The sequence below is a fragment of the Acomys russatus genome, chromosome 16 (assembly GCF_903995435.1).
Source record: "Acomys russatus chromosome 16, mAcoRus1.1, whole genome shotgun sequence".
NCBI classification, from domain to species: Eukaryota; Metazoa; Chordata; class Mammalia; order Rodentia; family Muridae; genus Acomys; species Acomys russatus.
Genome location: NC_067152.1, coordinates 45,096,222 through 45,116,529, shown reverse-complemented (window position 1 = coordinate 45,116,529; position 20,308 = coordinate 45,096,222). Strand labels below are relative to the sequence as shown.

At 53.1% G+C, this 20,308-nt stretch overlaps 1 protein-coding gene across 1 annotated transcript in view; it reads right to left on the bottom strand.

Annotated features, from left to right (window-relative positions):
• The window catches only part of Rnf213 (ring finger protein 213), a 99,576-nt gene extending 83,657 nt beyond the window's left edge, over window positions 1–15,919 (bottom strand). Inside the window, 4 exon segments of the mRNA XM_051159178.1 lie at window positions 222–722; window positions 8,430–8,593; window positions 12,841–12,954; window positions 15,901–15,919. Of these exon segments, the coding sequence (XP_051015135.1) occupies window positions 222–722; window positions 8,430–8,593; window positions 12,841–12,946 (771 nt within the window). The 5' untranslated portion in view covers window positions 12,947–12,954; window positions 15,901–15,919.
• Between the last annotated feature and the right edge of the window lie 4,389 nt (window positions 15,920–20,308).

Sequence of the window (20,308 nt, the reverse complement as noted above, 5' to 3'; positions counted from 1 at the left end):
CAGAGAAACCCTGTCTCGAAAAACCAAAAACCAAACCAAACCAAACAAACAAAGCTTTTATTTTAGCCAGGCATGGTGGCACATGCCTGTAATCCCAGTACTCGGGAGGCAGAGTCAGGCGGATCACTGTGAATTCGAGGCCAGCCTGGTCTACAAAGCAAGTCCAGGACAGCCAAGGCTACACAGAGAAACCCTGTCTCCAAAAAACAAAAAACAAAAACAAAAGACATATCCAAGGGCATAAGCCGTGGCCCACCTCCATTCTATTCCCCACTGCTCACCTCCGAGGCAGCCTGTGTCCCGCTCACAGGTAATGGCACCTTCGGGGAAGCATCAGGGTGGCCTTCGCCAGCAGAAAGGGCTGGGCCGGACTCCTCTCCTTCGGGCAGGCCCTTGTCCACTGAGGGCTTAGTGGTATTGGGGTCACTGGGAACAGGGTTGCTCTGAGCCCCGCCTTCTGTGGCACTGCCTGTGCTATGGCTGCCCTCAGCATGCACAGAGCCATCCTCCAGCACCAGCATCTTCACTGTGTCCAGGGACCCTCCAGGCTGGCTGGCAGCACCACCCGTCTGGGCTTGGATCTGGGGCAAGGCTGAGTCCTCTGATCCAGGGCTTGAAGGCATATCCAGACTCCAGAGGCCAGAAGGCGTGGAAACCAAGGAAGCTGCCTCTGAGGAAGGCGCGGCACTCTGTCTCCTCCTCCTCCTCTTCTCCTTTTTACTCTAAACAGAGATGTTTGTGAGTCTCCGCACCCAAGGCACTTCCCTCCAGACTCCCATCCAGAACCTCAAGCAAGTGGAGCTGGCTGTCAGGACCACGCCTCAGATCTACCACACCCATGGCTCCTTTTATTATTTTGTGTCCACGTGTGACAATTCTGCCTGCGTGTATGTCTATGCACCACATGTGTGCCTGGTGTCGGAAGGGGTGAGTCTCCACATCAACACTGGGAATTGAGTCCAGGTCCTTTGCAAGAACAAGCACCCTTAACCACTGGAGCCAACTTCTCTGGCTTGGGCAGACTGGAAGGTGGAGCCGAGGCACAGGTGGCAGGCAGGGCTGCGCTGCTCTGCCAGAGCCTGAGTCTCGGCTCGCCTGGGGCCCCTTTCGGACATTAGCAACATTCAGTCTCCCCACACATGACACCCCTGCATTACATGGCACAAAAAGACAGTGAATTAATAAACAAGGGTGAGCCGGGCGTGGTGGCACCCGCCTTTAATCCCAGAGGCAGATGCAGGCAGATGTCTGAGTTCGAGGCCAGCCTGGTCTACAATGTGAGTTCAGGACAGCCAAGGCTACACAGAGAAACCCTGTCTCAAAAAACAAACAAATAGACAGAACAGCAGCTATTCCCTGGCTAGCTGAGTGTCTTGCCCAGACTGCCAGGCAAGGCTTCCCACCTTGGGAACTTGGCCAAAGCCTGAGGAGCAGGTTCCCAGGACATGATGCTCTGGATGCCCTGAGCCCCAACCTCATGTGTGGAGGCCCTACCACCTACCACAGACCAACAGCAGTTGGATGGACACTGAGCTATGTTATCTGGGAAAAAGAAACAAGACTTGGGGTGCATCTGCAGTGCGGGAAGGCTTCCCCAGAATCCCAGGTGAGCCCAGACAGGCATCGCAGGCACCTTATACAGTAAGTGTTTGGCCTGAGAACCAGCAACCAGTACTGTGCTAGAAACTAGGAAGCGGGAGGCAGGCGTGGTGGCGCATGCCTTTAATCCCAGCCCGTGGGAGGCAGAGGCAGGCGGGTCGATGTGAGTTCAAGGGCAGCCTGGTCTAAAGTCCAGGACAGAGATGGCTTACTGGTTAAGAGCACTGTCTGCTCTTCCAAAGGTCCTGGGTTCAATTCCCAGCACCCACATGGCAGCTCACAACTGTCCGTAACTCCAAGATCTGACACCCTCACACCAAATGCACATAAATTAAAATTAAATAAAAATATTTAAAACAAACAAACAAAAGAAAAGCCGGGTGTGGTGGCACACGCCTTTAATCCCAGCACTGGGGAGGCAGAGGCAGGCACCATACAACCTGGGTACAGCGGTGTGTGCCTATAGTCCCAGCCGTTTGGGCGTTGGAGACAAGAGTTCTCAACCACATGTGCGTTTTGAAAAAAAGGAGTTTAAGGGAGAAACTGGTGGGCTCTTTTGTGCTGGCTGCCCATACTTTCCTCACCCCTTGACCTTCTGTCATCCCCAGCATTTGAAGCCTGGGCCAGGTTTCATTCTTGACATCTGCCCTGAGTCTCTGCTCCTCATCACCCTCCATGTCTGAATCAGACCTTCCCTGCGAGGGTCCTGCTGGCCCCCAAATACTATCGGAACCTTTTGTGGAGCCCACTCAAAACTCCAGATCTTGCCGGGCGTGGTGGCGCACGCCTTTAATTCCAGCACTCGGGAGGCAGAGGCAGGCGGATCGCTGTGAGTTCGAGGCCAGCCTGGTCTACAAAGTGAGTCCAGGAAGGCCAGGGCTACACAGAGAAACCCTGTCTCGAAAAACAAACAAACAAAAAAAACCTCCAGATCTTCCATCTCAGGGGTGGCTGCCGAGCCAGGCAGGGAGGGCCTTCGGGCCATGCTACACTTGGACTTTGCTGCTGGGTGAGCAGGTCATGACGGTACGGCCTGGCAAGGTCATGTTCCTATTTCTCCATCAGCCGTGAACCCCTTTTCTCTGCTCTGGCATCATCCCCCCAGCTTTGCCTTTGAGCAAACTGGTGCCACCTGGGCCTTGTTCGGGGCTGGACTCCTGGCACAGCCGTGGGGTGCACAGCCTTTCAAAAATTGGTTTCCTGGTTTATACAGAGGCCAGATCCTGTGGGGAGCCCTGGCACTGAAGAAGTTACTGAAGAAAAAGTGGCTGCACGTGGGATAACTGCCACCTAGTGCTGCTATTCCTAAGACAAACGTCAGCCCTGAGACACAGATGGACCAGGTACCCGAGGGGCCAGAGAGAGCAGGGGATGATCACAGAGCTGGCCGCAGACCTTCCTGCAGGCACCAGCCTCTATGTGCTGAGAGCCTAGGAGAGGACCCCGTGCTGTCCCAGCCCTGCTCACACCTCAAGTTTGAGTTAAGGACACAGTAGCAGCTGGGCTGGATGTGGGGGACCTGAGTTCCCACCCAGCTCATCACGAGCTAAGCAGGTGATCCTAGACAGTTTACTTACTAACCCACCAGGTACGTGATAAGTGGAGACAGATGTCCCTATGCCATACGGTCATCATAAAGGTGACCAGATAGGATAAAGCAGGTCTAGACTTGTAGACGGCACCATCAAGGTACCAGCATGAGGCATTATCAACGAAGACATGTTGGAGGCTCTTTGTGAGCACTACAGCAAAGTGTGAGAGTCCACTGTGCCCTCCCCGCCTCCGTGCTCTCAGCCACGTGGTGCAGGGGACACAGCTTAGCTCTCGATGTGGAGTGAATCCTTGCGGATTATGTACGAGGTTACAAAACACGCATTCCTATCCCCTGGAATGGTGCTCTCCACTGAGGGCCAGGTTCCCAGCCCAATCATGGCTCATGAGGTTTGAAGAAGCTTGTTTTCCTTCTGCAGAGGCCGCCAGAAGAGGCACCCTCTCATCCCTTCAACAGTGCACGGCAGGTAGGTTGCTGTGGGTCTAGAGTGGCTAAGCACAGATGACATTGTGAGGCTAAGGATAGCCAACACCAGGAAGTCAGAGCAGTTCAGGGACCCTTGGTCTCAGCGCCTGGATCAAGCCTCACCTCAGAATGTACCAGTGATGTAAGCAACAAATTCCCTTCAGCCAGCTGCAGCTGGCTACTCAGCGATTTGCAACCAAAAGATTTCCAATGGTTCACATGGTCAAACCTCGCATTAGGTTGTCTCCTCTCCTACCTATGTCACTTTTCTGCCTCAATGACACAAATGTCAGACACAGACAACCACACCGTACATGAACTTGTACAGGAGGCCCCTCAGGGCATCTGGTCCCTGACCTTCAAACACCTTATATTAGAACTGGCCCCTCCCACATCCACTCCCAAGTTGGGATCCTGCAGGGGTCAGTCTCCTCAGTCACAGCAGCCACACCCAGCTGTGACTCAGCTCACGAGCCTTCCTCAGCTCCCAACGCCAGGCATTTGGAATGTGGCGATGACTCAGTAAGCATGCAGGCTGGGAGAGGGGGCGGATGACGTGCAAAACTGTTCTCAAGCTACCTGCTCAGTGTCCAGGACCTCACACCCGGCTGTTTCCTTCTTCTTCCTCTTGCTGGGAGGGCACTGAGCACCTTCTGGGCCACCAGCTGTGTCCTCTGAAGCATCTACAAAAACCTCTGGGTCCACTTCCTGTTGAGACACGACGCCCTTCACATAGGGCAGGGTTACTCCCTGCTCTGCTCCTGCAAGTCCCTCAGGGACCTCCATCTCAGGAAAGGGCGAGGCACGGCCATCTCCTCCCCAGCACCTTAGAGCATCTACTATGGCCAAGGGCAGGAGGTATAGGGACACTAAGGCTTCTGTGGCTGTTCAGAGCACTGATGGGCAAGTACTCCAACGTTCACAGCAGTGGGCTTGCGGCCTGCTCCCCAAGGGCTGTCATCCATCTCAGATGGACTGCTTCAGGGACACTAGATGCATAGGTCACCAAAGAAGAGCCAAGCCAGGCCTCCAGTGCCTGGCCTCGCAGCAAGACACGTGCACCCCATACCCCCTGTGTCCCTCAGAGCTTGGTCTCTCAGTACACACACACACACACACACACACACACACGTGCACAACATGCCCCCTGTGTACCTCAGAGCCTGGCCTCTCAGCACACACACATGCACCCCATACGGTCTGTGTCCTTCAGAGCCTGGCCTCTCAGCACACACGTGCACCCCGTACCCCCTGTTTCTGAGCCAGCAGCTCCCAGGACCTCACACCGAGCAGCCTGGAAGGAAGGGCTCTTTCACACAGCACACCTTCCACCGCTTAGCAGCTCACTCCTTCCCTTCCCTGTAAGACTGCAATACCAACCCACAAACAGAACAGGGAGCAAAGAGCTCCCTGTTGCTCAGCATGCAAAAGCTACCACAGAGAAGACAAAAAGTGGAAGCAGAAGCAGGTCACCTCATGCCATACACTGTCCCCACTATCACCACCCCACACACACACTAGCCTCCACAGAAAGACCAACGGTGCTGAGGTCAGGCTGCTCAGAAAAGAGTGGAAGCAGGTCACCTCCTGCCAAGCAAGCACTGGCTCCACAAGCCAGCAAGACCCAGACTAGCCTCCATGGAAAGACCAGCAGAGCTGAGGTCACCTCTCCCACTGCCCTCCTCAGTGTCCACTGCTGAAGCGTCACCCTGCACTTCCAGCCACTCGCTGAAATGCACTTGCAATTGAAAGACCACAAGGTTGTCAGCGCACGCGCAAAGGCCTTACAGGCCAAACACCGGGTGACCCGTTAGAAGTCACGTGTGCCTGCCACTCAATCCACGCACATTCTGGCATTTTTGTTAGTATGGGCACTTTTTAAATTTGGGGGGGTTTTTTTAGAGGGGAGGTTTCAAGACAGAGTCTCTGTGTAGCCTTGGCTGTCCTGGACTCACTTTGTAGTCCAGGCTGGCCTCAAACTCACAGCGATCCGCCTGCCTCTGCCTCCCGAGTGCTGGGATTAAAGGCGAGCGCCACCACTGCCTGGCTTAAAAATTTGTCCTTTGATTTTAACTATGTGTGTGTGTGTCTGTGTGTGGGATGGATGCAGGTGACTGCAGAGGCCAGAAGAGGGTCAGATCCCCTGGAGTAGAATTACAGGTGGGCATGAGCTGCCTGATGAAGATGATGGATCCTTGGAGGAGCAGCAAGGGCTCTTAAGTGCCAAGCAGTCCCCACCCCGCCCCCAGCCTTTGTAAAGCGACTGTCGTTGGTCACCACCTGTCTAGCAGGCTCCCATTCTCATTACCCCAAAGGGGCAACTCCTACCAGACCACTCCCCTCCCCCCCCAGACACAGGCAACACTGATTCCTCTCCCGGAGAATGTGCCCACTTCACATTAAATACACGTGGACCGCCATCAGCGCGCTGCTACACACACATGTATGGTGGTTTGAATGAATGGCCCCCATAAACCCATGGGTGGGAATGCTTGGCTCACGGTAAGTGGCACCACTAGGAGATGTGGCTTTGCTGGAGGAAGTGTGTCACCGTGGGGGTGAGCTTTGAGGTCTCCTCCTATGCTCAACCTCCACCTAATGTGGAATCCAGTCCCCTTCAGCTGCCTTCAGATAAGAATGTAGAGCTCTCAGCTCCTGAGCTGGGTGTGGTGGCGCATGCCTTTAATCCCAGCACTTGGGAGGCGGTCAGGTGGATTTCTGTGAGTTGGAGGCCAGCCTGGTCTACCATGTGAGTCCAGGACAGTCGAGGCTACACAGAGAAACTCTGTCTCCAAAAACCAAAACCAAAAGAACAACAAAAACAAAACAAGAAAATAGAAAAACCAAAAACCCAAGAGTTGCCGTTGGTTACAGTGTCTCTTCACAGCAATAAAACCCTAAGACAGACTATATGTATGTATGTATGCATGTATGTATGCATGCATGTGTGTATGCGTGCGTGCATGCATGCATGTGTGTATGCGTGTATGTATGTATGCATGCGTGCATGCATGTATGTGTGTATGTATGTATGTGCGTGCACTACATATATACCCTATATCCCTGGAGGCCAGAAGAGGGTGTCAAATTCCCAGGAACTGAAGTTATATACAGTTGTAAGCCACGAAGTAGTTTGCTGGTATTCGAACCTGGGTCCTCTCGTTTGTTTTGTTTTGTTTTGTTTTTTGAGGCAAGGTCTCACTGTGCACCTTGGCTATCCTGGAATTCTGTACACCAGGCTGGTTTTTTTGTTTGTTTTTGTTTTTAGACAGGGTTTCCTGTGTAGCCCTGGCTGTCCTGGACTCACTTTGTAGACCAGGCTGGCCTTGAACTCACAGCAATCCACCTGCCTCTGCCTCCCGAGTGCTGGAATTAAAGGCGTGCACTACCATGCCCAGCCCGACCATGCTGGTTTTGAACTTAGAGATCCGCCTGCCTCTGCCTCTTGAGCCTTCAGATGAAAGGCATGCCACCATACACACCTAAGATTGTTATTTTAAGGGCTGGAGAGATGGCTTAGTGGTTAAGAGCACTGGTTGCTTTTGCAGAGGACCCAGGTTCAATTCCCAGCACCCACATGGCAACTCACAACTGTCTGTAACTCCAGTTCTAGAGGATCCGACACTCTCACACAGACACATATGCAGGGAAAACACCAATGCACATAAAACAAAATAAACAAATTATTAAAAAAGAAAAGATTGATATTTTAAAATCAAATTTGGGAAGTTTTGGACAATTATTCCTTCAGCTGCTTTCTTTCCTCTAATTCTGAGATACAAATTGTACTTTTGGTTTGATTGGGGTTTTTTGGTTTTGGGGGGGGGGGTTTTGGTTTTTTGTTTGTCTGGTTAGTTTTCGGGGTTTTAAAAAATATTTTCATTTAATTTATGTGCATTGGTGTGAGGGTGTCAGATCTTGGAGTTACAGACAGTTGTGAGCTGCCATGTGGGTGCTGGGAATTGAACCCAGGTCCTTTGGAAGAGCAGGCAGTGCTTTTAAGCACTGAACCATCTCTCCAGCCCCATGGTTTTTGGCTTTTCAAGACGGGGTTTCTCTGTGTAGCCTTGGCTGTCCTGGACTTGCTTTGTAGACCAGGCTGGCCTCGAACTCACAGAGATCCACCTGCCTCTGCCTGCTGGGATTGCAGGCATGCGCCACCACACCAGGCCTTGATTGTTTTTTATACAAAGTCTTACTCTGTTACTGTGTACCTCAGGCTGACCTAGAACTCAGGATCCTGTCTCTTCCCAAATTCTGGCACGACGGCATGTCCCACCAGACCGCCTGTTATGAGCCTATGCTTGGGGGACTTTGGAGAAGAGGTGGAGAAATTCTCACTGTAGCCCAGGCTGGCCTCAAACTTGCTACCATAGGCAAGAGTGTCCTTGAACTCTGGATCCTGCTGGTGCCCCCAGCCCACAGTGCCATGATCCCAGGTAGGCACCACTGCCTCACCCCGACTGCCCTTCCCGTGCTCCTCATAGCCTGAGGCTCAGATTTTTTCTGTCTGACGACAAATACACCAGTCTCTGGTTTGCACTTTTTTCTATCTTTGCCAGAAGATCACATCTGTTTTTCCAGGTATATTCACGCCCTCTGGGCCTAGAAAGGGGCTAGGCTCCACCTCTGCCTCGTCTCCTGCATCCTCTGGTGAGCTCAGAACTCGCTAGTTCTTTTTGCTTTGTGACAAGAACCAACCAATCCCGGGCACCAGTGAGCTCCCACCAGGGAACCACTTGAGGCAGAGCAGAAGGTTGACAGACAGAGCATCAGGCAGATGAAGCAAGGCGGTGGGAGGTGGCTCACTCACCATCTGAGTGGTCCAGGAGGCATCGGACTCAAGCTCCTCTGGGTTTGCCAGTTCCCAGCTGGAGCCTGAGGACCAATGCAGGCTGTCCTCCTCTCTTAGCACTTGTCCATGCTCAGTCTTCTCCTCCGGGCTTGACGCCACCACCAAGGCGTTGCTCTTGGAATCTATGGGGCAGATGAAGGTAGGCTCAGGCCAAGGAAGAGCATCAAGTTCCAGAAAGGGCAAGTGGGGGAGGGGGGAGAGGAGGGGAGGTGCTGCCCCCAGCCAGTATCCCCCAAAGAGAGGCCAGATCCTCTGAGGCTCTGTGTGATCTCTGCTCCCAGCCTCACGGGTCAGAACCAGGGGCATAAACCAGACAGGGGAAAAAAAAAACTGGAAGGCCAGCCTGGTCTACAAAGTGAGTCCAGGACAGCTGTGGCTACACAGAGAAACCCTGTCCAGAGAAACTGGAGGGCCTGAACACCACCCACTCCCACTCTCCCTCCACCAGTGGGCTTATCTCCCCAGGCACTCAGGATGCCCACAGCATCGGTTCCCCTTCCCCCACCAAACTACTCAGACTTTCTGTGGGTCCCGAGTGGAACCTCCAGGCGACAGTGCCCAGTCACGTGTCGCGGCCTTGCTGACAGAGTTGCGACCCACACACTCACTTCAAACCTCAAGCCTGGGTCTGAATTTTACCTGCTTTCAAGCTTGGTTGTCTCTCACCTCAGGCTCTCTCCCACAGTCCACACGGTGCCTGCGACTTCAGCCTTTCTCCCAACTGCTCCCCCAGGGGCCCATGCCCCTGTGGATGCGCTTCCTCCCTGAGCCCCCGCTGTTCCTCCTCTGTCAGTACTGTCTGCTCAGTGCCATCTCCATGCAGGTTCTAGACAGTGGCACGGGCAGGGACACAACCCGTCACCCCCACCCGGTGCCTGGGCACAGGGCGCACTTGGGATCTACTGAGTAAGGCTGCTGCCTAACAGGCTGATCAATCATCTGAATGGCCAGGAGATAGCCCACTTCTTTAATCCCAGGATGGAGCAGGAGGGTCTCTGTTCCAGGACAGCCAGGGCTATACGTGAGATCCTGTCTCAAAGCAAACAAACGCCTCTAAATGCACATATGCACACAAACGTGCATGCATATGTATGTACACACATATACACACGTGAACACATACACACGCAGACATATACACATTCAGAGAGACACACATGCACCCACATACAGACCTGCAGATGAACACACATATAAGTAGAAGGGAAGAGCTGAAGAGAGTACAGTGTAAACAGAGCAGGCCCCTGTTTTTCACAGCTGCCATTTCATTATAAATGGGATGGAGTGCTTTCTGGCTCCCACAGCTCCAGATGGAGGTGGCCCTGGCCAGCCTTACCCAACCAAAGCCTGGCATCTCTCTAATGAAGGGGAGATAAACCTATTTTTGTTTTGATCCCAAGTGTGGGAGGAGGAAGAAAGGAGGATGTTCACCACTTAGATGTGAGAGAGCAGGAAGTTTTTCCACTTATTAGTCGAACTGCTGCGTGGGGGAGCTTGGTTGTTGCCAGCTGAAAAACATCCTTGAACAGAATGAGAAGATATATATATACATGCCCAAAACAGGAGGCTGGGCTTTTTGTTGGGACTTGGTTTTTGGCTGTTTATCACTCCACTTCAGGATGCTCCTAGAGAGAACGGCTACAGGGAAGGGTTTCAAAGCTTTGGGCTCCAGCTGAGCTTTCCAAATTCTGGTTGCTCCAGGCTCCAGCAGCAGCTCTGGTGGAATTGCTGGTCTGCTGAAATTCTGCTGACTACACCGGGAGAATTTTTCTATTCTGCTGACTACGCTGGGAGAATTTTTCTAGGAACTGATACCCAGGTTTCATTCTTGCTTTCCTTAATCTCCTTTTCCTCTTATTTAGGCTAGTCAGCTTATAAGGGAGGTATGCTCGTTTAATAAGTTAATAATAACGTGTGTGCCTGTCTGCCAGAGGAGGGCACCAGATCCTAGTATAGATGGTTGTGAGCCACCATGTGGTTGCTGGGAATTGAACTCAGGACCTCTGGAAGAGCAGCCAGTGCTCTTAACCACTGAGCCATCTCTCTAGCCCCCAGAACACTACCTTGTTGCAAAAAGGAAGCAGCAGACAAACTAGGGAACCTGTCCAGGCCCTTCACAACACCAGGAGAAGCCTGGCTGGACCTCAGATGCTGCCGTGCTTCCCACAAGCTTCAGTGGCTGGGGTAGGAGAACAAGTGCTCCAAGCTATAGAGACCAGAAGTTTAAAAGTTTAAAAACAAAATCTACCCTCAGTAACTGTCAAGCCTTACACACCAACAAGCCAACTCCTAGTGGCAGCCAGTCTCAGGAAGGGCATGCAGGGCACGCAGTGGTGTAAAATGACTACACAACAGGTCCATAGGCTAGCCAGGCGGTGGTGGCGCGCGCTTGTGATCCCAGCACTCGGGAGGCAGAGGCAGGCGGATCTCTGTGAGTTCAAGGCCAGCCTGGTCTACAAAGCGAGTCCAGGACAGCCAGAGCTACACAATGAAACCCTGTCTTGAAAAAGTAATAAAGGGGCTGGAGAGATGGCTCAGTGGTTAAGGGCACCGCCTGCTCTTCCAGAGGTCCTGAGTTCAATTCCCAGCAACCACATGGTGGCTCACAACCATCTACAATGTAATCTGATACCCTCTTCTGCAGATAAAGCACTCATATGCAACAAATAAAATTAAAAAATAAAAGAAAAAGTAATAAAAACCTCATGGCCAGCATTTCAGTTCCACCCTCAAGAAGGTCATTTGGTGTTCCAGTAGCCGAGTACCGTCCCCAGTGCTGGAGACTGGGGAGAGGGGAGGTGTGGGGAGTTTACACCCTAAATCTCGCAGGATACCCACAGACACACAGCACTCAAAGCCCTTAACCCTCACAAAGCCATCAGGAACCCCATCTGTGCCTTCACCCATGACCCCTACTAAGACTCTGCCTTTTGGGACCTCTGGGTAGAAAGGGTTGATGGGTGGGTGCCACAGACTCGTGGCTGTCCCAGCTCCACACCTACCCAGCTAAGGCTCCCTCTCTCTGTGAGGTGCCAGTCTAGGCTGCCCCAGCCTGGAGCTTCAGGAGGAAAGGATTCTACACACCTAGTTTCTGTTTCCTTGCTTCTGCCACACAGTGCTGGGCAGGAAGCCGACTTCCTGCACGCTAGGCTAGTACTTAGCCCCCAACTGAACACAGCCCACTTTCAGTTTCCAATCTGGCCAAGTCACAACCCACTGTGGCCCAGCGGCCAGGCCAACCTTGACGGCACTTTCTACCTGTACACACAGCACTCCTTGCCCGTCCCTCCACCACACTCCCCACCTGCCAGGACAGCCTAGAAGGAATCAAGCCTGATTAGAAGACTTTATATCATGCAGTAAAAACACCATGCACCCTTCTTCTCAGACATCCTGGCTTCCCCTCCCCTTGCCCCTTTCTCAAGGCAGAGGCATTGGCCACCTGCGTACTCTGTCAGTGTGCTCACCCGAAATAAAAGAACAAAAGGGGGTGATCATCAGACCGCAGAAGATAAATGCGAGCTTGTCCCACAACCTCATAACTAGTGATATTCCCGCCTGTCTGCAAACCTGTGACCAGGGACTCATGCAAGGAGCCCCATCAGCACCCCAAAGCTTTCTCCACATGGAAGCCAGAAAAGCCCAATCCCCGGCACACACAGGTTGCACGGGACTCAAATTCTATGTAATGGGCAAGCTCCCTCTTTCCAATGTGTCCATGCTGCAAGGATCTCCTAGCAAATATAAATATGTCTCTTTATTCTATTTTTAATTATATGAGTGTTTGCCTAAATGTCTGTTTGTCCCATGTGTGCCTGGTCCCTGTGGAGATCAAAGAGGCCATCAGACTCTCTGGAACAGGAGTGACAGGAGTTGTCTGTAAGCCATTGTTGATCTGGGACCTCCGCAGGAGCAGCCAGTGCTGGAGCCATCTCTCACGCCTCTGCTTTCCACTTGCAATTTGGTCCTTTTAATTGGCTAATTGAGGTTGGATGGCAGGACCTGGCTTGAGGCACAGGTTGTGACTCCCGAATGCCCACCCTCCACCTCCCCAAAGGGCTCGGCAAGGCTGCCATCCCCTGGGTCCCTCAGCTCACCAGTGGCTACTCCCTCCGGGGGGAAAACAGGCCACTTATCACCAAGAACTGAAACCAAAACTATTTCTCTTTTAAAGTGACAGGCACCTGTAATAGGTACCTAAACAGTTTGCTCTGCCAAAAGTGCAAGGGCTCAGGGAAGTCCTCTGGCACTAGTGCTCACTGGGGTCTCCTCCAGCTGTGCTTTCCAAAGCCTGGGAAGAGAAACTGCTCCAATCTGGAGTCCCAATGCGCCCCCCCCCCCCCCCCGCCTCCACCAACCCTAGTCTCACCTGGCACCGTGGCTGCAGAAGACAGCTTCTGTCCACACTCACTACAAAACTTGGGCGCCTTCTCTGAGGAGACGTGATGGCACTGCGGACACTCCATGCTTGCCATCCGAAGCCCTGCAGAAGAGGGAGGAGGGAGAAAGAGCCCCGGGGCAGAATGCTATAAAGGCCGGCCTCCTGTCACGTGACTGCTACCAACTTCAGTTTCATTTTCAAGGAAAATAAAATGATTGGGACCCAGAAGTTTCCCGGTAATCGAAACCCTACACCAGCACTAATTCAAATCCAGCTCCTCCCTCCAGCAGGAATTTGCATCCCCTTGCCGCCCCCTCCTCCACTCCAGTCTAAGCCAAGGAAGATCAAACCAGGTGGTGCACACCTTTAATCCCAGCACTTGGGAGGCAGAGGCATGTGGAGCCGAGTTTGAGGCCAGCTGGTCTACAGCACGAGTTCCAGGACAGCCAAGGCTACACAGAGAAACCCTGCCTCAAAAAACAAAACAAAACAAAAAGGAAGGCAAGAGTACTGAAGGAAGGGATGCCTTGCAGAGCCCCAGCCAGCTGGGCACTGGGAGCTAAGACAAGGCGGGAGGCCACCTGCCTGCCTGTGGAGCCTCTGGGAATGCCTGCAGCAGCCAGGTGCTGCCTGGTGCCCTGGTGCTGTGTCTCTCACCTTGTCCCCCAGGCAATTAAAGGGAGGGTTGGGGGAATCATGGGAGGCCAGTTTTAGGTGAGCTAGCCCAAATGGCCTGGCTAGGGCTCCTAGCAAAGGGAATAAACTGTTGTAGAGAGTCCCTTACACTTCTCAGGGTCCAAAGAGTGGCACAAAACCAGGATTAAGGTCACAAGTAGCCCAGGCCAAGGGTAGGGTGGGAACCCTGGCTCCAGGTCACTTGAAGCACACCAACCACTCTCACCCCTTAGGGCAATCTCCTGCAGGGCCAGAGGCCCCTGCATCTGCTTCCGGGCTTGCTGCTGGCCCCACCCCTCGCTCCCGGGATTCTGGCTAGGTCACAGTTAGATGAGACTGGGTTGTGGAGGTGAGCGTTGTGGGAGTTCCCTGGCCCCACTTGCCACATCCAATGCCTAGTCTTCACTATGCCTCCTCTCCAAGTACCCCAGACCCACCATCACTCAGGTCTGTCTGTCTGTCTGTCTGTCTGTCTGTCTGTCTGTCTGTCCGTGTGTGTGTGTGTGTGTGTGTGTGTGTGTGTGTGTGTGTGTGTGTGTGTGTGTGTGTGTCTCTGTCTCTCCCCTTTCGTGACCATCACTTAGGCCCTTTCTTTCTCCTGGAAATGGGTTCCCTCCTAGTTGCTCTGGTTAGGCTTATAAACTAAATAGATTTTGCATTGAAGGGGGTATAAGAAACTGGGCGGAGCCTCACATGCTGGAGACCGGGGGATTTGGAGTTCAAGGCCAGCCAGGGCTACAAAGAACGTCTTAAAACCAAAACAAACAAGGGAGGGAAGACTAACTCAGGAACAACTATGTAACAGTGCATTTGTGCTTGTGGGACTCTAGCAAACTAAGAGGGTGGAGAAGGGAGGCTGAGGTTTTGTGGCAAAGGTGCTACAGGAAAGGACAGAGGCTGCGTGGTGGGGCCACAGGGTCTGAGGGCTCTGGAGCCACAGGAGGTGTTGATACTGTGCAAGTGTTTTCTCAGGTAGCCATGCAGTCTGCTCCAGCCCTCTGTCTTTTCTTGACAGGTGTAAAATTCTCCGGCTTTTGTTGTTGTTTTCTTTTCTTTCTTTTTGATTTTTTGAGACAAGGTTTCTCTGTGTAGGCCTGGCTGTCCTGGACTCTCTTTGTAGACCAGGCTGGCCTCCAACTCACAGTGATCCACCTGCCTCTGCCTCCAGAGTGCTGGGATTAAAGGCCTGGGCCACTATGCCTGGCTGTTGTTTTTTTGAGACAGGGTTTCTCTGTGTAGCCCTGGCTGTCCTGGACTCACTTTGTACACCAGGCTGGCCTTGAATTTACAGAGATCCACCTGTCTCTTTTGGCCTCCCTGGGTGCTGGGATTAAAGTGTGCCACCACACCCAGCCTAGGCTTTTAAAGTTCTGCTTTTCACAGGTGGGGTAGGCAGAGGAAGGCAGATCTTTGAGCTCAAGGCCAGCCTGGTCTCCAGAGTGAGTTCCAGGACAGCCATAGCTACATAGAAACCCGGTCTCAAAAACAATAAAAAAAAAAGAAAGAAAGAAAAGTTTTACTTCTCAAACCATGACTTTCTCAGAACAAGCAGAAACAACGCCTAGGAAGTGTATCCTTGGGTGAGGGGTTTGCCTCCAACCACATTTTCGGGTGGTGTAACCCGAGCCAACACCACATAAAGTCAGTTCTCCTGTGCTGCTTGAAACTGCGAAGCGCCTTCGGGCTTCAGCTAAGACTACCGGCAGCCCTCTTTATTCAGCCAGCTAGTGCACCGCTCAGCCCAGCTCCTGGGACCTGGGAGGCTCCTGGCCTTGACACGTAAAGATCAGCCTCCCAGACACAGACGCCTGGCTCTTAAAAGTTATGGCTACAGTTAGGGCGGATTCTAGGGCGGAGCAGCAGGCCCGGGACCGTTTTAAGCTCGCACTAGGGGTTGGGCAGGTTGTGGGTCCCCGTCCTTCCTGGACGTTGCTGGAGAGCAAGGCTGACCTAGTGTGTCCCGCGACCGGAGAGTTGATGGGGTAGGAGCCTCAAGGCCCGGCTGGACCCGCTGCCTGCGGCGAAACCGAAACTGGGAAAGTGAAGGAAGTGGCGGCTGGGCGCCGGCGCATCAGGACGCAGGCAGCGTTCCGGGATTGTGACCATAGGGGCCATGCACCACCGGACCCCTCTCCCCTAGCAGGACCGGCACACAGCGAAACACAGCATCCGGAGCTCCGCACGTCGCCCGGCGGCGGACCGGTGACACGCGCGCCCTGCCAAGAGGGGATCTTGCATCCCGGTCCCTGGAGGCCCTTCAAGTCCCTGAAACCCGCATCCCGCACCCTAGGCCTCGCGTCACCGCCCCCAGGACCTGCATCCCGCTCCTGGCCCAGTACCGGCGCCTGGAACCCCGAAGCCTCTCTCTCGCACCTGCAGCGTCCAAGCGCCCGCGTTGCCCCAAGTGCCTGGGAGTGGGGTCACGGGGCCCAGCGCCGCCCCTTCGCCTCCCTGGCGCGCAGCCGGGCCGGAATTCCCCGCCCGGTGGCGCCAGCCTAGCTCGCCTGTCCCGAGGCGACTACATGGGCCGGGCCGGCATGCCCACTGCCCTAGGAATCTCTCTGGTACTCGCATCAGCGTTTCCCAGTCTCCCTCAACCACAGAGGACCGAGGAGACTGGGAGAGCTCCGGACTCCCACCCAGCACCTTGGACAGTATCCAAGACCTAGCCAAACTGAGGCCACCCACGGAAGAACCTGAACGGGTCAGACTGCTCCTCTACAGGTCGCTTGCATACAGAGTGAAAATAAACACCCGGTCACTTCGGGGGTCCACCAAAAGCCACCGGCAGTAATCACTGCTAGTGCGTGACCGCCCTCCGCGCTTGGGCTTTCTGTCTGTGAATCTCAGTCTGGTCCTCTGCTCCCAAAACTTTTATGTATTAGCAAGTGCAGGGGAACCAAGAATTTAAACACACGAGCCTGTGAAGACCTTTCTCATTTAAACTACTGCAGTAGATCAGAGGGGCCTGGAGCTTTTTTTTGCTTCGTTTTGTTTTGTTTTGTTTTGTTTTTCGAGACAGGGTTTCTCTGTGTAGCCTTGGCTGTCCTGGACTCACTTTGTAGACCAGGCTGGCCTTGGAACTCACAGAGATCCGCCTGCCTCTGCCTCCCGAGGGTTGGGATTAAAGGCGTGCGCCACCTCTATTTAAGTTACTTGGCTTGAGCCACAGCATGCATGTGGAGGACAGAGGGCAGGTCTCTGGGACCGCCTCCTGGCCGACTTTGTTCCTTAGACAGAATGAGTTAGCTCCCTTCCTTCCTGGGCGTTGGAAGGAGAACAGCCTCAATAGCCTCATAGGTTTGAATAGTTGGTCCCCAGCAAATGGAGCTGTTTGGGAAGGAACAGGGGGTGTGTCACTGGGGGCAGCTTTGGGGTTTTAAAAGCCCCCTCTACTCCCAGTGCACTCTCTCTGCCGCCTGCTTTAGGATCAGGGTGTGAGGTCTCTCTGCAGCTGCCTCTGTGGCCCGGCTCTGTCATCTGCTCTAGGCCCCCTGGAACCCATAAACCTAAGCCAACTGTTTCTTTTATAGGTCGTCTCGGACATGGTGCTCCATGACAGCCATAGAGACGTAGCTAAGGTAGTCTCTCACTCACTCGCCAGCACCTGGACAAACAGGTCTTAGGGGAGAGTCTGGCACGGGCACCTGTCCTTGTGAGGCTGGAAGACTCCCCTGGGCCCTTCGCATCTCTCCCTTGTTGGAGACGGTGGACCTAAGAGCTTAGGTTAAGAACCTAGTACCACCCAGCACCCGGGAGGCAGAGGCAGGTGGATCACTGTGAGTTCGAGGCCAGCCTGGTCCACAAAGAGTCCAGACCAACCAAGGCTACACAGAGGAAACACTGTCTCAAAATAAAACAAACAAACAAACAAACAACAACAACAACAAAACCCTAGCACCTTGCTGGGGAAGCCACACATGAGTGTCTTATGAAACACAGAGCAGAGCCCTCCAGGAAGGCCCTAGTCCCATTCGGGGAGGCAAAGGATCCAGTGAGAGGGAATGCAAAGGCGCTGCTGCTGGTGGCTACCCAGGACAGCTTTTGCTCTGCCGGAATGAGCTCCCCCATGGCCCTCTTAGTGTCGGGGTTCCAGAGGTCACCTGCTGTTCCCAGACCCAGAGGCCGTGGCTCCAATCCTTGAGAACGAGAGGGCTGAGAGCCATAGCTGTGATCTTGACGTTCAAGGCAGAGCCTTACTGGCCGCTCCTGCAACACTCTAAATGACAGCTCTGGGTGTCAGGGTTAGGTCCCCCATCGGTAGGTCAGGGTTAGGTCCCCCCATCGGCAGGTCAGGGTTAGGTCCCCCATCGGCAGGTCAGGGTTAGGTCCCTCCATCGGCAGCTCAGGGTTAGGTCCCCCCATCGGCAGGTCAGGGTTAGGTCCCCCCATCGGCAGGTCTCTATCAACTGTGGCTTCTCCTCCTCAGTCTCTGCCCTGACCCTGCACGCCTCACAGCCCCTCTCTCATCTTCCTGTCATTTTGTGTCCTCAAAACTTCAGAGTCCTAGGGCTGGAGAGATGGCTCAGTGGTTAAGAGCACTGTCTGCTCCTCCAAAGGACCAGGGTTCAAGTCCCAGCACCCACATGGCAGCTCACGCCTGTCTGTAACTCCAGTCCCAAAGGATCTGACACATTCATACTAATGCACATAAAATAAAAAGGAAGTAAATTATTTTAAAAAACAACAACAAACTTAAGAGTCCTTCTGTGGTGTGCTCTCTGCCCTGGCCACTCGGTGGAAATGTATGGCTGCTCCTAGCACCTAGCTCAGAACAGCCAGCACAGGGGCCTCCTGGTTATGGTGACAGTGTAGCAGTCTCCACAGAAGCCCCAGGATTCTGTGCCCTCTTCGTACAACCTGCACAATCAGCTTTAGGAGCACCCAAGACCCCAGGTAGCAGAGCCACCTTGAGGAAACCTCTGTCAGAGGCATGCTGCAGCATGCTGGGGAGAGCCTCCTAACTAATCCAGAAAAAGGCAAGTCAGGCAAAGCACTGACACAACTAGAAAGGGACATGGAGTGGCTGTGAGGGACTGACAGTGCCCACCAACCACCCCACACCTTCCAGGCCATAGTCACTGGCCTCAAATAAGAGCCAAGTCACAGACTGGTGGTCATTTCTTGTCCATTTGACATAAACTACAAATAAACCAGACACCTGGGAACCGGGACTCTAGGTTGAGAGGCTACCTCTGTCAGGCTGGCCCATGGTCCCACCTTTGGGACATTTTCTAGATTAACGATGATGTGGAAGGAGCCAGCCCACTCTGGGCAGCGCCGGCGATGGCAGGTGGGCCTGGGTGTTGTAAGAGCAGAAGGAGCTTTGGGAAGTAAGGCAGAGCGCAACTTTCCTCCGCGGCTTGTTTCAGTTCCTGTCTGCCCTCCTTGTGACCCCAGAGTTTAAGACAATTAAACCCCTTTCTCCTTTAGGCTGTTTTTGGTCGTGTTTTTTTTTTTTTTTTTATCTTATTTTATTTATTGGTTGTTTCTTGTTTGTGTTTTGCTGTTGTTTGTTTTTGTTTTTCGAAACAGAGTTTCTCTGTGTAGCCTTGGCTGTCCTGGACTTGCTTTGTAGACCAGGCTGGTCTCGAACTCACAGTGATCTGCCTGCCTCTGCCTCCCAACTGCTGGGATTAAAGGCGTGCGCCACCACACCCGGCTTGTTGTTGTTTTATTTTTGTTTTTGTTTGAGACAGGGTTTCTCTGTTGGCTATCCTGGACTTCTTTGTAGACCAGGCTGGCCTTGAACTCACAGTGATCCACCTGCCTCTGCCTCCCAAGTGCTGGGATTAAAGATGTGTACCCCAGCTTGTTTTTTGTTTTTGTTTGTATTTGGGGGGGGGGGTTAGGGGTTTTTTTGCTTTTGTTTGTTTTGTTTTGTTTTGTTTTTTGAGATGGGGTTTCTTGTGTAACAGCCCTAGCTGTCCTGGAACTCTCTTTGTAGACCAGGCTGGCCTTGAACTCACAGAGATCCACCTGCCTCTGCCTCCCGAGTGCTGGTGTACAAAGAGAGTTCCCGTTTATTTAACGTGTCATATTTTTCTCATACTACTGATGATCAAATTAATGTTTTGTACAAAGAGATAGACAGAAACTCTGAGTGGCCCTCGTGGCTAAGATCGGATTCCCTTCCCTTGGGCCTCTGTTCGCTATTGTAACTCCCTTGCCTTTATTAACTAGACTAGTCCGTGAAGAGGGTGTGGTCTTGCCTTGGTCTGGGCCCAGGGTGAAGGCAGTCTCCGGTGCTGCCCCACTGAGGCTTCGTCTCTACAGATAAACACTTGTGATAGGCTCCAAGGAGCGTGTTGGCCCAGGATTGAAGCAAAGGCTACTGGGCTATTGCAAACCGACATCCCTAGGAGAGAGAGAGAGATGGGAGGGTTTCCCGCCTGGAGTTGGAGGATTTCTGCAGTAGGCAGAAAGCTGTGTGGAGAACTCGGTGTGCTGCAGCTGCTTCTGTCAGATAGATGATCTGCAAGAAGCCGGGTGGTGGTGGCCCACGTCTTTAATCCCAGCACTTGGGAGGCAGAGGCAGGCAGATTTCCATGAGTTCAAGGCAAGCCTGGTGTACAAAGTGAGTCTAGGACAGCCAGGGCTACACAGAGAAACCCTGTCTCAAAAAACAAAAAAAAAAAAAAAAAAAAAAAAACTAAAGAAAAATTACGCCAGGGGAACTGCCCCATAGAACTGATACCCAGAAGGCAGAAAGTTTCATTCTCTTTCTCCTTAATATCTTTTTCCTCCTATTTAGGGTAGTCGGGTTGTAAGGGAGGTACAT